The sequence below is a fragment of the Oryzias melastigma genome, linkage group LG6 (genome assembly GCF_002922805.2).
Source record: "Oryzias melastigma strain HK-1 linkage group LG6, ASM292280v2, whole genome shotgun sequence".
Classification (NCBI taxonomy): Eukaryota; Metazoa; Chordata; class Actinopteri; order Beloniformes; family Adrianichthyidae; genus Oryzias; species Oryzias melastigma.
In genome coordinates, this window is record NC_050517.1 from 15,072,048 (window position 1) to 15,090,198 (window position 18,151).

General features: G+C 39.1%; 1 protein-coding gene across 1 annotated transcript; it reads right to left on the reverse strand.

The window, feature by feature from the left end:
• Positions 1 to 3,469: 3,469 nt before the first annotated feature.
• On the reverse strand, positions 3,470 to 15,454 carry nt5dc3 (5'-nucleotidase domain containing 3). Its single transcript, XM_024282531.2, has 14 exons — positions 15,085 to 15,454; positions 13,433 to 13,605; positions 13,213 to 13,287; positions 13,060 to 13,115; positions 12,768 to 12,858; positions 10,939 to 11,076; positions 10,235 to 10,295; positions 9,995 to 10,097; positions 9,709 to 9,810; positions 9,462 to 9,543; positions 9,281 to 9,367; positions 7,769 to 7,909; positions 4,695 to 4,759; positions 3,470 to 4,617 (listed from the first exon to the last, which is right to left on the reverse strand). The coding sequence occupies exons 1-14, from the start codon at positions 15,371 to 15,373 to the stop codon at positions 4,356 to 4,358; spliced, it is 1,725 nt and encodes a 574-aa protein (XP_024138299.1). The 5' UTR covers positions 15,374 to 15,454; the 3' UTR covers positions 3,470 to 4,355.
• Between the last annotated feature and the right edge of the window lie 2,697 nt (positions 15,455 to 18,151).

The following is an 18,151-nucleotide window of genomic DNA, read 5'->3' on the forward strand; positions in this document are numbered from 1 at the left end:
AAAAAAAGCTAGTGTAATACATGGGCATTACTCATTTTAGAACAAAATGAGAATACAATATTTGTACAATTTGGTCCATTTTTATTAATCTTCATAAAATCTAAAACTAGCACTTATTCTTAAAACATAGATCTACATTTTTGTTTCCAAAACAATGATAATAAAGTCCAGTTTAACTCGTCAACATTTATGAACTTTAAAATAACATATTTGAAATTGAACCAAATATTATGGCCTAGGAATACTGGAGAGGTTTGCTGGAGGTCCCGACTCAATGAAGCCTACAGGATAACATCATCTGCAAAGATGTGGTCCCCAAACCAGACCCCCTCCGGCCCCTGGCTGCGCATAGAAATTCTGTCCATGTAGACTATGAACAGAACCGGTGATAAAGTACAGCCCTGCCGCAGTCCAACATGCACCAGGAACAGGTCTGACTTACTGCCAGCTATGCGAACCAAGTTCCTGCTCCAGGTATGTAGAGACTGGACAGCCCTCAGTAAGGCTCCCCATACTCCCTGAGCACCCTCCACAGGACACCACGGGGGACACAGTCGAACGCCTTCAAAGATAATACGCATATACTTTAATTGTTCTCACCTTTTTGTTGAAATGAAGTATATAATGAGGTTGTAGAGATGGCTGGTCTTAGCGAAATACTTGGGCAAAAAGGCAACCAATGGAGACATGTACAGCTCTCTAGAGCTACAACCACCATCGCTGACAACACTGTGTGGGGTAAACACAACAATCATACCCATGTTCATTTTGACAGGATGATTGGTTTCCCTCTGCCTGGAGTGCTCCCCCTATTGCTCAAGGCTCCTGTTCAGCTGGAGAGACATTTTAACCACTTAGAAGTTAATAACCCGTTTTATGCAAACACGCAGGGTCAAATGGATGCATTTGAAGTGCTAAACGGTGTGAAATAAACATGCAAAATTAATATTAGCCGATCTTTTTTTTTTTTAGGATATCAGCACTTTGAAGAAGTAGGTGAAGCAGAGAACAGCATAGAGGGGGAGAAAGCTATAGTTGCTCTATGACCTCTCCTCCCCCCAGGCTGTAGAACAAGGAGTCTAGATCCCTTTAGGTATCCTTACATGAGCTCCAACCAAATAATAGAACGGGGCGTTGCAGTCGCATCTCCCAGGTCTGGCTGCTTGCTTTGATTGGGGGGATCCTATAACGTCTTCTGTGATCATGAGGGGGTGGTCGCTGATATGGACAGATCTCTAGAAAATCATTTAGTCACATCAGTGTAAAGCCAAATTTCTATTCCTATTTAATAGATGCTTGTGCTTTTTTTTGCAAGTTTGAAGGATGTTTAACTCTAAAAAGCACGTTACAAAACTCTAGTATCAAAAACTACTTAATAAATAAAGTTTGATTTGACTACAGTGAGGCCATTGTTCAAAATGAAAACAAACTGTGTTGAAGAAAAGAAAGTATGCTGTAGCCCACCCCAAGAAAGATGGTGGGTCCCACTGTCACCCACTGACTGACACAGGAGCGAAGCTTCTGTTGATGGTCCAAGACAACGATCTGAGGCCTGAGAGGAAAGCCTCAAAGAACGGCTGAGCTCATTCATTGGTGTCACTTTATCACTCCTGATTCCTGTCTGGTTATCTTGATGTCCGGGATCAAGGTTTGTGCAGCTGTCTTGACGGTGAAAACTCCCAGAAGTAATGTGGGGAAATGACTAGTAGCATGATTTACGGGGATTAACCCTTTAAATCCATGGCTGGTACTTTCAAGATTAAATATAGCAAGCAAGTTATTTTTTAGTTAATCTATTGTTCTATACGCTCCTTAGATCTATGAAGAAAAAAAAACTCTGTGAACCACTGAATAGATTTTAAATGTGATGTTAAAGGAGGTCAAACACAATATTATGCAGATTTTATCTAAAGTTCTTTTCATGAGGATCCTATCTGATTATCTTTAAAACTGCTTAATCCCCTCTGGGCTGCTGGAGCCTATCCCAGCTACCAATGGGTAAAGGCAAGGTGCACCCTGGATAGTTGCAGGGCCACACAACCACACACACCGAGGGGCAATTTAGAATCACCAATCAACCTATAAAGCTGTGGGAGGAAGCCAGAGTGGCTGAAGAAAACCCACAAGTGCATGGGGAGAACCTGTGGACTCCACCCAGAAAGGGTCAAGCTGGGATTTGAACCAGAGCCTTCTCACTACGAGGAAGAGCAACAACCACTACACCACAGTGCAGACCTGTAATAATGTACAATCTTAAAATAAATATGGTCAGAAGGTTCATATCAAGTAATTATTTTTAAACTGTGGCTTTCCTCTCACCAAATTTGAAAGGTTTCTTGCATTTGAAAAGCTGAATGACAAGAAATAAAACACTGTAATGAGCCAGGGGCGCCTCAGGAGGACGTTGGGTTATTAGTGGTTGTTGAACCAATGAAGTAGACGTCTGCTTTTATTGTGATGGCCAAAATAAAACAAGGCAACATTTCTTGTTCCTAAAGAACATTTTAAACACAGCAGCAGTGGATGCAGTTTGTTTTTCACCGAAATGCCACAAAGCTGCATCCTGATTCAGGGTTTTTGAGCTCCACAGGAGAGAAGTTGGCGAGTCTGTGCACAGCATTTCTGTGCTGACAAACGTCACAAAGTTCTGAATGATGTGAAAGAATGGGATTAAGAATGTTTGCTTTAGCATGGTACTGTTCTACATTTACTTTAGAAAATAAGTTAGAAATAATTTAAAGTAATGTGATCTGTAGCATGGTTTGTGACCTCACGCGTTTTTGGGATTGCCCCCAAAACAAGATCATTCTGGGACAATATCAAAAGTAGAAGATGTCTTAAGGATGGATCTCACTCTATTTCTTGCAGATTTATACACCAAATACTCACTCAACAAAGATCAACCAATGTTATATTTTGCATGTTCACTTACCAACTATAGCTCAGTGAATACAATTTAAGACAGGTCTATGGAGTGTTTGACTGCCCAACTGCAGCTAAAAATTGACAATTTTTCAAAAAAGATGGTCAAGAGTGTCCCTGTCTTCCAATTATCCCTGAATGTATACTGTCATATTACCCTCAATCTGCACCTGAATACAGTTATTTTCCTTTGTACTTGTAAGGATGAGCCCAATCTTGACACACGTTTACTGTTTGTTGCTGTTAATTACCTGTAATTTGCATTTTAAGGCAATAAAGTTCTAAGGATTTTATCTAAGGTTGCAGATGTAACTGAATGACAAACTTTTTGGATTTCAGTCTGCACAGCTGTATTTCTGTGCATGGGGTAGGTGGTAGCTCCCACCTCTTAGACCAATGATAGACAGTCAGCATAAAGGGAGAGGTTGGGTTGATGTCATCATATTTTGGTTCAAAAGCCAGAAAAAACAATATATTCAAGAAGAACGGCATGATATAGTATATTTTAGACATAAATTTTAAGGCATCATGAAGCACAAATACTGGGTGAAAATCAATCACTGGGACTTTAATAGTGAAATGACATTAAAAATATACATCATTAATATGCATAACGAACCAAAGAAAAAAAATCTCCATTGCTGTCACAGCTCTCTCTGCTCTTTTATATTCCTTTCTCCAAGATGTGTTCTCAATAAGCCTTTATGTCAAAACATGAAAAGGCTTCAGCCATCCTCTGCAAAACTGAAGTGTAAGGAGCTCAATCGTGCTTCCTTCACAGATTAAAAAAGCAGCGTTTACACCAAATGTACCAGTGACGCTCCATTCTTCCTGAGACTCTCCTCTTCCTCCTCCTCTGAGATGAAGCATTCAGACGACTGTGTGTGGAAACGTCTAAAACTATTAAACGCAAAGATCTCAGTACATCAAAGTGCGATGTGTGTCAGCATGAGTGCTGAATTAACAAAGATGCCGCCTGGCGAAATTTACAAAAAGCTTGACTGCCACAAATTACATTAGCCTATTATAAAAACACACAGCCGGCAGCAATGTGAAGTGCAGATTAAGGCAACGGAGTATGTAATGTGAATGTAAAATACCCATTTCGCCAGAGATGCAAAGGACAAAAAGGCAATGCACAACAAATGTACGTTAAACCTGAACTGTGTCTGCCCCCTAATGTTTAGGTTCAGTAATGCACCCATTTTTAAATAAATAAACTGCTCAGAAACACACACAAATACACACATTTAAATAGCACAAAGTCCACTGTTCCTCTCATAAGACTAAATTCTTTGAAAGGACACATAACTAACATGTTTTAAGGTTAACAAATACATCCCACCCTACTAGTCTAAAAACACTCCCGAAAACAAAACAAAGTTTGGACAGTACATTTCTGAATTTCTAAAAATCTCTCTCCCATGATTGAATTAGACTCTGCTTTGGTCCTGAGGGGCTGGAGATGAGGCCAAGCGACCAGAGGGATTGTATTCTAGCCAGTATGGGGATTCGTGCTGCAGAGGAGTGCGGCGAGGGAAAAAGATGTGCTGGAGGTCATAGTTAAGCAGGCAACTAATGGAGGCCATGTAGATGTCGGCGAAGCGTGACAGTCGGCGTGAGAAGTAGGTGGGGTTGTGGTACGCACGAAAGAGGCTCCCGAACTGTGCATTGAAGATGTCCTTCGTTTGTGACCTGTAAAGTAAATCCATATCCTCAAAGCGTGCTTCAAATAAACAAATCGAGCAGCCTAATGATTTGATCTGCGTTACCTCATTGCATCTCTTTCTTTGATCCACTCTTCAACTACAGCTTGAGATGCTGGATCCCAGTTCACCTGAGAGAAAAGTACGGAAGAACTATGAGGAATTCTGTGTTTTTCAGCTTTCATGTTCTATAGTTACCATAAACACAGACTGAAAGTCAAAACATTCAGTTGACAATGATCAGGTTGTACCAAAGGCTCTAGAAATGGTAAGGGGTTGGATTGGGAGCTTAAACCACCAAATGGCTCCTGGTTGAGGGGCGGGGGGTCAAATTCAGTCATCAAAGTGCCCATCTGATGGGGCTATGAACTGGAATGGTTTTAAGTTTAAATATTTATTCTGAAAAATATTCAGAATTCCCAATTTGAGGAAATCTATTTGGTAGGCAACGAGGAAAGGGGTTCTTCCAACCAAGTCTTGTGCGAGTCTCTGCTGTTGAACGTTCTTGATCTAATCAAGTTCCTTATCAAGTGTCCTTTTGGCTGTAAAGGATGCCAGAGTTATTCCATGTTCCTTAAAGATATGTTTTACTAGTGGAAGCAGCTTATTTTTCTATGTACAGACACACAATTCTAACAGTTGTTCATGCTACTTTAAAGGACTAAACTCAAAAGGAAGTTGGATTTACCAATAACATTTCTTTAAAGGTCGTGGAGTGTTTTAATTGGTCAGAAGTTTACTGGGCAAAAATGCTAGTTCAAGTATGTTTCATCTGTGTCACAGTTTATAAGAGATGTGCAACAAAAGCAGCAGAAAAGAAAACTTAGCTACCCCTCCCCCTCCATTTGACCATTGTATTTCTTTGATCTAAAACTACTTTGATCTACTTCACAGTTGCTTTCTTTGATGATTTGGCCAAAAGAATAACCTAATGCTGGTATTCTAAAGATCTGATGTTCCTGCCCGTAGCACAAACTGATAGATATAGCTATCCAAATGTCCTACCTTATCAGATAATCCTACTTACTGAATATGAGCAAAGACATGGTTTCAATATAAGGATGTAGAAAAAGCAGAGTAGGAAAGAGTCAAGGGGGAGTAGGACAGAATTCATGAGTTAAAATGTAAAGTATACACAATTTGTTGTCATGTGCAGGTAGAGAGTGTAAGAAACTTGAGTCATAAATGAGCACTATGAAGATAATCGAGCAGATTTGCATCAGATCCACGTCTACATTTCCTCTCTGTCCACAAGGTGAACGTTTTAGTATCTGAGAGTTCTTTCGAACTGAACGGCGCAACCACAGCACGGAATATGAACTTATGTTGGATTTGAGGAGTTCAGTTAGGTTTTATTCTTCTTCCGCACAGGGCTCACAACGTTCGGTTAAAAAAAGTCATCACAGATTTTGAAACGTTCACCTGGCAGACAGAGAGCCACTGTAGATGTAGATCTGCCGCAGAGTTATGGAACAGTGTGAAAACTATTTATGAGTCCCAGAAGTTAAGTAGTGAGCTCGCCAGAACTAAGTTGCGAGTGTAGATTAGATGCATTAAGCATACAATAAGTGTAACCTAAAGTCACAAGAACAGCTTAGTAACCACACGATCAATGAGGTAGCAGAGATGGGTTGTCCGCCAAAACTTAAAAATATGACATAATTCTGGTGTGATAGATAGATAGATAGACCTTTATTGTCATTATCACAAGGACAATGCATGTGCAGTGGATGTAGGTAGGAAAACGTAATGGGTAGGACGATATAGAAAACCGGGCTCGCTTTCGGGTGACAGGTTTCAATGAAAAGTCTATGTAAATGCACCTATTTGCACGTTTCAGGCAAAATTGTCACATTCACCTGGTGATAAGCAATTTTTGGGCTCTATGTATAGAATGTAAGGCGGCGGTGTACACGTCAAAAGTTAAACTTGAACTTTCGGGGTTTCAGATTTGGTAATGATGTATGGATAGCATCCTTTTCAAAACACAAAAGGGCCAACTGTTTAGAAACTGATAATGAAGGAGAAATTAATAATTTTGTACCCAACCAGAATTCTACGGCACCAAATGTTTCAGCTGTGAAAGAAAAAGCCTGGAGCAAAGATTTTGGGGGCTTGCACCGCTTAGATATCTATTACCAAGCCTCTTCCAACTGTAGGTACGTGCGATAGTATCAGGTAGCGACAGACCAGTGTGAACACCTTATGCTAAAAGCACATTAAAAAACCCACGTTCTGCTCGTTCTTGAACGCGCCACACGTCAGGTGTGTCGTAACATAAAAATGGGTCAGTTTGATCTGAATTCTATCCTCTTCATAAATATACCCACACATGTCTAGTATATTAATGCATCAACATGATAGCAAGTAACAACTACTAAAGACCAGTTTAATGTCAGACGACATTTTCACAAAAGTCGGCCTGTACGAGGTTATATGGGGGTCATATTTTTTTTTAGCTTCTGGATCTAACGGCAGCTATCTTAAATTAGAATGGATCTTGAATAGGAACCATTAAAATGTGATATAGATTTTCTCTTAACTCATAACTGTCAAAGTGGACACTAAAAAAATCCAGTGCTAACTTCAGTTTTGTCCGACTTAAGATGCAAATTTTTAAACTTTGTAGCTTGGATGTTTCATTTCAGCTGTAAGAAAGTAGCAGATGTATTTTTGAAATGTGACCGAGCGACTTGACTTGTGCCAAGAATGAGTCTGATATGGGGGAGAGAATCAAGTAGTTTTCCAAAATAAAACGTCCTTCAGAATCAGATTAGATAAAAAACAGAAAAAATGTAGGTTGTGTTTTTTTTTTCTCTGTGGCTCGGTACAAACTGTCCCACCAACAAGTACTAGTTTGTTTCCTAGGCTTTGAAGACCAGTGAATGAAATGACAGGATGGCACTCAGAGAAGCTTAACCATTCAAAAAAACCCTTTAGCAGAGTATGGGGCATCAGCTGAAAAAGCTTCAGTCAAAGAACCACTTTAAAAATTGAACAAATTACATTATAAAGAACATTTTTTAATGAATCCAGATATTAAAGATTAAAAAGGAACAGCCTTCATTTAAGATGTCAGAATAGAAAGCAAAGCAATGCCACAAAAATGTAACAAAAAGTCTCTTCTATGATCTCCTAACCTGCATCTGCTCGATAAGTCCAGTCAGCGCCTGCAACCAGGACATCATGTGCACAAACTCTGGAGTGTTCATGATCTTGATCTCCTTCCGCAGCTCAGGGATGATGGCCCCCGTCCTCCAGCCGTGTTTAAGGGTTAGATCCTGAGGAAGCAGATGAGGATTCTGTGTTAAAACCAACCTATGTACCGCACAATCTATCACAATAAACACAATTACACTTTTAGTTGGGGCTTCTGAGTAAGATATCTAAAAGAAAACAAGAGTACAGAGAATGCTGCTTCATAGACTGGAGGCAGTGCAACATAAGATCAAATGCAGCAATATTCTTCAATTATACGTTCATACTCCCACTAAGATGATGCTGCAGTGACATTTAACAGCCTAATAAAGACTCAGTGTAGCTGCACAAATGAGGAGAGGAAAATGTGCTTAAAGTCTTTGTCAGAAAGGTCCCACAGGGCAGAAGACAGCTAAACCAGAGGAGCATTATAATTTAACCAAACATAAATATATTAGAAAATGTTCATATAGAAATGCAAGTTAAAGAAACATTATATATTGCAATGAGTTTGTTTGCTTTACTGTGAAGTTATCATCATAATTTTCTTTTTTTTATTTTTTTTACAATCTATGATCTGAAACATATGTTTTTTACCTTAAATAAATAAACTCCTTCATATCTACTGCATATGTCTGTTCTGCATAGATGTGGCAAACCACAAAAGCCATGTTCCATCGCTCTAAAAGAGAATGTCATGGAGTCATGGCTGACAACCGTTGACCAGACATCCTACCAGAGAAACCAGTTTTTAAAGCTGATGAAGCGTATTTATGCATACATCAGAATCCCTCTCCTCTGTGAAGAACTGATGTAACTCAGAGACAAATACTGAAAGCTGACAGAAAAGGAGTAAATGAGGTACAGTTTTTTTCATCATAAGATTGGGTTTTTGGTGTTTTTAACTTGTTCTTGTGGCATTTTTCTCATGAAGGACAAATATTGGGAGAATTATCCTTAAAATAGTATTTCTTTTTAAAATTGCTGTGAAGCAGGAGTTGACTAAAAAATAATATTTGAAAAAGAGGGTTAGTGTGATGTAGAAAATGTAACAGGCAAGTCACAAGTTCCCTGTTCTGCTCCGTCCACTTATAGACGACTAGATCCGTGTAGGTCTCCGTTTTCCACGTCTGAGCTTGCATCTGATTCAAAAGTGTACGACTGGAATTCTCCAATATTGCTCGCCATTTTTGCCGCCTTAGTAATGTTAGGTTGAGGGTTTGAAGGGCAGTAAGCTACCAGGAGAGCGTGTAAACAGAAAGCTCAGTTATGGGCGACAGAAAGGGGGCGGCGTTGCTTCACACAAACAGTCCCACCCTCAACTCAGAGGTGAACTTCTCATAAACTATTAATGCTCTACAAAAACTTTATTTTTTAGCCAAAAATGGCAAAATCACATTCCCATAACTTTGCTGTTTGGAGTGAAGCGTTTGTTGTAAATACAGAAGCCTTACTGCTAAGTCACTGTAGATGTGATCTCCAAAGTAAAGTACTTTAGATCCCCTCCAGCCGGTGAGTCTGAGGAACTCATAGAGGTTTCCCTGTCGATCGAAAGCAAAGAATAAATGAATTACAGGTAGCATGATGAGTTGGAACCAAAGTAATTTGTTGGAAAAGGTAAACCTGGCAGAGCACCTGCTTGTAGATCTGCCCTTTTTCCAGCCGGTGGATTCTGTCCCACAGCAGCGCACCTTTGTCTGTCACACGCCTGAAAGGTCTGTGACAAAAGCCAGACGCAAGGCATGTTTGCACCTTATTGCACAAGCCACACAGGCATCAGCTGGCATAATTGCATCTGCCTTAGAAGTCCCAAGGGGGGGATACACAAAACTTAGCACAAAATAAGCTGCACTAAAAAAAAAATAAAAAAAAACCTGCTTACTTTCTCCTGTCGTTGAAGAAACCAGGTTTGTCAGCTTGAACTATTACAACATCGAACAGATCCCTCCAATCTTTTCCAACAATATAGCTCATTCCACGGTCCCTAAGGGAGACAATAACACAGCAGTAATAAGATGTCCACACAGCAAGAGTCATGCTGGTGGGAATCTGTCAAGTTCTTTAACAATCCTGCAAGGAACTGCAAATCCAAGCAGGCCGACGTTTCTCTGTCCAGCTCCAAAACGAGGCGACATACTGATGAATTTCACCGCCATTAACTCACTTACACAAAGTCAAAGGGGCTGTTGGTGATGAGGAACATCTTCTTTCCGTGCGCTGACAGCTTCTTCAGCACAGCGTGGCTTTGCTCCCCGTAGCAAATGTACTTATCTGAAAGCAATAAAACAGGAAGAAAATATGAGGGTCTTTGTACAAACAAGGCCCCCCTTTGAAAATCAATATGTCCTCGCAAAGACAAAATTACTCGTGTTTTTCATTGAACTAACAGCTCATCGAAATAACTTTACCGATGTCTGCCTCCACCGCTCGATACATGATCCCCTTCACGTGGACATCTCTAATGGCTTCCTGCGTAGAAAAGGAGCGAAGAGCCATGAACCAGAAACTCCCAACATCAATGACGCATTAGCATTCAGCCCTCACAGCAGCTTTGCTCTGCAGGTGAAACAGTTGATTTGGAAGAACAAAGCAAGCAGATCCCGGCATACAAATGATAAATGAAGACAGCAGGAGTTTAGCTGCTCTGTTGACTCAGTGAGAGCACACTTGTGTGATTGTAATCAACGCACAGACTCCCGTTTGAAAGTCTGGGTACGTAAGGGCAAACTTGGTTTGTTTATCATCTGATACACAAAAAAGACTCAAAGGGGGGAAAAAAAATAGTTGAGGCAAAAAAAGATAACAGAGGCTGTGCTGAAAAGATATGCGAGGCATCGTTCAAACAGAGCACGTGCAGAGAAGACAAGTCTCTGTCAGAAGTGTAACGGAGTGACGCTGAACAGACAGGAGCAGCGCGACAGTTGGCCTCGCAGAGGAAGCTCACTTCACACCGCTCTTCCTGTGAAGCGGCAGAGTCGCATAGCTGGGGGCGACTTTGAACAACTAAAATTAGAAGCTGCTTTTCAGTGCTAAAATTGAGAGGCTGGAGTAACTCAGGACAGACGTACAAACGCTTGAACACTCCAGTCTGGCTACCGGGACACTAACCCACCTTTACGTCTTTGTAGAGATGCACAGGCTCATAGTCGATGTTGTGCTTCATGAAGAAGTCGTTCACGCACGACAGTAGAGTCATCTCAGGCAGAGAGAAAATATCCATGAACTGCTTCATGGTGTGGCCATGTGAACTCTGTGGGACAAAAATACTCCTTGAAGTTGTTCTCTCAGTTAAGATTAAAGTCCCGTTTTGATCACCTTTAGAGCTATTTTAAAGGCATTCCCAGTGGTCTTTTAGTTATGATTATGCTGTTTTTAGCCTAAATTAAAAAAAAAAAATTCTAGGACATAGTTTCTTCAGAGTGACAGTAGCTCATTAAAAATTCACCTTTGAGATGTGGGTGTGGAGTAATCCTACCCCAACATCCCGTTATCACTTTGTTTTGTCTCCAATAAAGTTTAATAGATCAATGAATGTCTTAAAGGGCCTACACCATGCTTTTCTTGCCTTTCAGAGTAAACTATATCCATATATGTGATCATGTGTTACCTTTGGTGAACTAAAGAACACTTTTTTTAATGAAACATGAGTTATTTTTGGGAACTGTTTTCCTACTCGGAAGTAAGACACCTCGACCTCTGAGGCATCGCCTTGCTGTTTGTGACGTCCATTTTGTGGCGTCATCCTAGAGCCGGCCTCGACATCGTGTCTACATTTTACCTACGAAAACAAACAACATCTGGGCTTTTGCAAAGATGGATGTGTACTGTATATCCGCCTTTTGTAGATCGTAGTGGCTGAGCTAGCTGAGCAGTGAAGCTGGCAGCTGAGCACCGCAGCAAGTTTAACTGCTTTTCACCACTAGCTGTCCAGCAAAGTTAGCGGCTGATCACCGCTAGCTTAGTGACAAAGTTCGCGGCTTATTGCTGCTAGCTTAGCTGCAAAATTAACGGCTTATCACCGCTAGCTGAGTACCAAAGTTAGCAGCTGATCATCGCTTGCTAAGCTGCAAAGGTAACGGCTTATCACCGCTAGCTGAGCACCAAAGATAGCTGCTAATCACCACTAGCTTAGCGGTAAAGATAGCAGGTTAGTGCAACTAGCCACGAGGTAAAGGTAGCGGCTGATCACTGCTAGCTTAGCTGCAAAGGTCACGGCTTGTGACCACTAGATGAGAACCAAAACTAGCTGCTGATCACCGCTAGCTTTGGTATAAAGGTAGCGGATTATTGCAACTAGCTAAGTGGTAAAGTTAGCGGCTGATCACTGCTGGGTTCAGTGAGAAATTGAATGTTTGTATTAGCCTGGGGGGGGTTCTGTCACCGCACACTCTTCCTGAAAGTGGCTGCTCTGACTTGTCCACCTCAGTGCCTCGTTTTGGGAGGACTGGGAGGAGCTGGTGCTCTGACCGCAGGTTTTTAGAGGAATGCTCAGAAATGTGTGAACAGGTCAAAACACCACTTGTTGATTATAGTGAGAAATTAACATTTTAATATACTCAAAAGCTCAAAAAGTTGATTTTGCACGGTATAGGCCCTCAAAACTGTATTGCTCGCCATCTTTTTTTGCCACACTAAAGTTATTTTGAGGTTGTTGTGAGGTTCTGTCAGCTACCGGGAGAGAGTGTAAACAAAGGAATGCTGGGATATCAACGTAGGGTTACTTCAACACCAACAATCCATCCCACAACTCAGAGGTGAATTTCTGATGAAATCCTGCCCCGCTGCAGAAAATACATTAAAAAAAATGACACAGGGTTGTTGACTTTGGCTATAAATGACATAATCATTATTACAAGACTACTAGGAAAACATTTAAAATAGATTAAAAAAATAGCTGTGGGGGGATTTTAAACAGAGAAGTGTGGCAGAAAACATTGATACCTTTCCATAGAAGTCACTCATAATCTCCAGGGGTACGTGAGAGCCTTCATACATGGCGACGACTTCCTCATCGGGAACTGGATGAAGACCTCTGCATCAGAAACAAGAAATACTTCAAATAAAAACATACCAACATGATAAAGTGTTTTGTTTCAATGTGGATCTAAAAATAAAGTGATAACACATAAATAGCTTCAGTTTTTCTTTATATATTTGAAGTTTAATGCTCTCTCAGTTGTGTGAGTGAATATTTTCCATCATCATTGTTTAAAAAATAAAGTTCCTCAGATACCTGTATACAGTTCCCAACTGGATATAATGAAAAGCATCTATCTTCATCAGGAGTGCCTATTTGCAAATCATAAAATACTCTTAGAAAACAGAACATAACTAAACTCATCACAAAGTTTAAATTCAAATTAAAACAAGAAAAATGTTTTCTTACTTTCTGGACATCATAGTGAAGTCCCCTGACAGCAAAATCAGGAATATACTCATATTTCCGCAGGCCCTCTGGGTACTAACAAAAGAGTAAAGTTAAGCTTTGCAGTGACAATTGCTCCTAAGTCCTAAATAGGCAACATTAGCGAATTAAACCGCAAAAATGAAATAAAATCTGCCTAAAAAGTGCACATTTGAACAACCCAAGATGCTTCTGCTCTCACCCGGTGGTTACTGATGAGGAGGTCCCGTGCTATGTTGAAGATCAGTGTGTGCAGATGGCTGGAGTAGAAGGCCAGAGTGTAGTCGTAATCAAAGCCATAGATCTCTATGTCTCGGAGGCTCATCTCGTTGTTTGCAAAAATGGTGTCTGGGTCGACTTCATGAGTGGATATACCTGGAATCGGATTTAAAATCGGAAGTTAAATCTCTGATAAGAACAGGTGAGGAAAACAATAAACAAAAACTTTTAACAGCTTACGTCAAAAGAAATAGATTATCTTTAAATTTTCTGAAGAATATAGACTCTTAGGTTATAGAGCAAGACTTCTAATTTCAACATATAGGAGGTCCCAAATAAAGAAAACAAAGTTGTCTGTAATTAAAAAAAAAGCTTTTTTTTTTTTTTTTACTTAGACAGGTAGTTACTAGTCTGTTACTACTTAAGATGCCCCTGCTATTATTATGAAGTATCATTGTTAAAAGAAAGAAATCATAAATAATAATATTAAAAAATATAATATATTCAATAATAAAATAATAAAATACTTTCAATTTGATTAAGGATTCAATTTGTTAATTGATTTGACACAAATTGAAATATTTGTATGTATAAAATCACATGACTAGCTCTATAAATTATAGTGAACAGTGGCAAAAATGTAATATTTTTTACATTAACAAAGTGAGAAATAGTTTGTTAGACTCACAAATTCACACAAAATAATGTCACTACAGTGAAAATCTGAGAGTTGGGCGAATTAAGTAACTAAGTAGATTGTACTCTACTAGAACTAACTTTTCTGTGCACCTGAATATTTTGTAATTGAAGTAGCAAATCTAAAATTGAAACACAGATATAGAAGATTCAAAATAGAAAACCAGTTGAATATTACAGACCCACTCAGATCATCTTTTTTATCTATTTTAAAAGTGTTCCCAGTGATCTTTCGATTATGATTATACCATTTTAGGCAAAAAATTAAAAACGTGTGTCATAATTTAGAACATAGTTTCTGAAGAGTGACTGTGGGACCTTTGGCATGAACCAGCCCTGTCCCTTTGCTAAGAGTTCTCTGTTTACTTTCTTTCCCTACCTTACAGCCCCTCACACCCCCAACCTAATATCATACCTGTAACAAAAATGGCGAGCAATTTTAAAGCTATCCAGACGTACAGTTTTGGCCCAGAATTCAGCTCAGATGAGAAAAAAAAAGACGTTCATGGACTTATTTGTCTACAAGTGGATACATAAGAGAGCTTGAGGTCCACCCAGTGTATATTACAATTTTTTTGAGTGCATTTTTTCCGTCTGCTCCTGATTCATAATGAATTGAATAAAGAAAACTCAGAAATGCGATTTTAGTTTTAATTTTCCTCACGTGTCCTACATATTTAGACAAATACCACAAGAAATCACAGTGGAGCTAAAAATAATGAACTGATTTCTACATATATTTATATTATTTTTATTTAATCTAAAAAATGCTATATCATTTTATAAGTATTTTACAATATAATAAATCTGTATTTACAATGACAGTTGCTATTTAGTTAAATTTTACTTAAAGGTTGGGTTGGTCCTGCATGAATCATCCTCGAACATTACTGATAGCATGGAGTTCCAGTAAATGTGAGCGTGTGTGTGAGCGCATACCCTGTGTTTGCCTCTTGGTCTCATTGTAAACAGACCACAGCCTCTCTGCGACGCCCTCGCCGCTCGGGGGGCTGCTGCAGACAGATGCTGCGCACTTGGGGGCGACGGGATGTTGTTGGGACAACGGCGGACCGACTCCACGAGATATCGCCCTGAAATTCCTCCTCCAGGGGCGAAACCTGGACGCTCCGTGGGGCAGAGCCCGGAAGACATTACAGACACCTCGCGCCCTCTGTAGACACTCTGTGTACTTCAGAAGACACGAAAGAGGCAGCGGCATGGGCGCCATTGCGAGCTTTTGGGAGACTCGGAGGAAACGAGCGCGTGCGGCGCCAGGCTCCTCCGAAAATGTCAATACAGCGAGGCTTCCTGCGTCACTTCCGGATTTGGAGAAGTCCCGGTCAGTCAGCCAATCAGAGCACTATGCGTCTGTCCTTCATTTGAGACGGTCAAATACTGACGAGAACTCTTTCTTTATTTTCAAGTAAAATAATATTTTTATAAAATAAAATATGACGAAACAAAATAAAACACAATAAAATAAAATAAAATAAGTTTGAGCAGTTTAGTTCCCAACTGTGGTATGCCCTGATTGCTCAAGCATGTCATCACTGTGTAAATACTGAGCCCACTTGCACAATTGACCTCAGTGAATGCAGGTAATCACCCTACCTGAAAGAACTAAAACACTCAGATAAGTTTTGTCCTCTAAAGCTTGTCAGTTCAACTGAATTAGACCACGAAACACGAGTATTGTGAGAAAAGAGAAGTGAAAAAGAGCACAAGGCTCTACACTTCTTCACTTAAGCTTATGGCTTTAGAACGAAGGTCACGAGTTTTTTCCATTTTAGACTGCAGTCATTTGTCTTTTACCAACAAGGACAAGGTAAATGTCAACCTTGTAAAGAAATTTAATAGTAATCAAATTTAAGGATCTGATGGTTGATACCATAAAGGAATCGATTTAGATTTATTAAGCGTATATTTATTTTTTTGGAAGTATTTTGCAGTTGTAAAACAATGTCCACACTTGGAAATATGTTTTGGATCAGGATATAAAATTTGAGCATTTGTGAGGGAAAAAGAGCATTTGTATAATTCTTGTTCCAAATAGAATCTTCCTATGTAAAAATGTTCTACACATCTGCAAAAAGGTCCCAAAAAGAGTACACATATATTTGGCTAAGGAAGAATGTAAAATGTATAGATGTCCCAGACCACTGCAGATGCCTTCTCCCACTCACACAAGCACAAACAGAATTTGCACACTCTTCTTAGCTTCATTTGTGAATGGAATCCATGTTTTGTTTTTTTACTTGAAGTCTTGTAGTCCTTAAGCTGGTCTTCACGCTTTGATTGAATGTTCAGTTTTTAGAAACTTTTGGAGCTGAGATATTACATATGCCACTTTTGCAATCAGTTAAGCAAAACACAAAATAATTAGCTTTTTATTGAACTTTATTAGCAACAACAGATTAACCAACACGGGCTCATATGTGGCGTCTTCATTTGTGGCAGAGCTACTGCCTGCCTCACCTTATGTCTTTTCAGTGGGTCTTTATGTCAGTTTCAGGCACCAAAAAAGGGATAAACATACATGAAATACATTAACTGTTATATGAAAAGTAAGGACGTAATTATAAAAATGTCTGGTATGTATAAACAATTTTAATAAATGCCTAAATTGGTGACATCTGAGTCAGAAAATACACTCAAATACTTTGATTTTGATCAAAAAAGTGATGGAAATTATTTGAATCATACAGAAATTGCAAATATAGCACAGATCGAAAGGAAAAGAAGAAGAAGAAGGAGCACAAATATTTATTTTATTGTTAGTAGGCTGTACATCTTATGATGCTGGGTGAAAATAATTTTCTGCCCTGCCTCCTCTGATCAAACGTCCCTGGTGCACATGCAGACACACACCACACACTGATCTATAGATGTAAATAAAGTCAAGTAACAACCACTGACTCAAGACAATAACATCCCATCTAAACTGATCAATCCTTCATCACCTTTTGCCTACCAGTAGCCAATCAGCATGCCACCCCCATTGTGTACTATTTATGAAAGTACTGCTTTCTTCGGCTGGCCAATACATTTTCTTAATTTGTAGTGACTATTTTATTTAACAATTTAAAAGCCGCAAAATCTCTTATACTCATGCTCAATTTTTTTTTTTTTTTACTTTTGCTTACTTTGATTTTAATAATAACTAAATGATTGATTAAACAATAAAAAAACACACACATACACTTAACGCACATTTAATTAATTAAATATAGTGATTAGTAACTAAAGTCAAGTCTAGCTTGACTTATTTCTTGAAAAAGATTGGGAAGAAGTGAATTTATATAATCCCACCCCTACTGAGTTATTTCATTTCATAGTTTTGCATAGTTTTCATGATCCGGTTCTGATCAGATCAGGTGCAGATTTGATCAGAAATGTTAAATTGTGAATTGAAGGAAGACACTTTACTTCTTTCTGCTCAGTTTCATTCATATATTTAAAATCAATGTTAAACTGTTTAAATACAAGAAACAATAAAATTAAGTGAAAAGGAAATTTTGATCGAATGCTAGAAGACAATATAAGCGACCAACAGAGTAGAAGATCACTGGTGTATTACTGAGCAACTAAGAGATGACTACATGAAATCAAACTTCTCCATAAATGTAGCTTTGGATGAATACTTTACAGAACCAGGTGATGGCATCAATCTGCCATGCACAGTTAAGATCTGGCAGATCAATAAAACATTTAGAGGAAGCCAATGAAGTAGATGGTTTATAGGAGCATTGACAATAAAGAACACATGGAAATTCCATATGATGTGGATTTTTGATACTTGGCCCTAGAGCCCACAGAAGTTGTCTACGTTAGAAAACTTTATATTCTTACTGTCTAAACTACTGTACACTCCTTATACTTTCCACAAACTGTGCCCTGAATTTTCAAACTTTTTGTCCTTTTTTTTTAATAAGTAAATTATTCAGTCACTTCTGTTGAGTTACTATAGTGAGTACTGGCTAAACAGTGACATCTTGTGGTCAATATT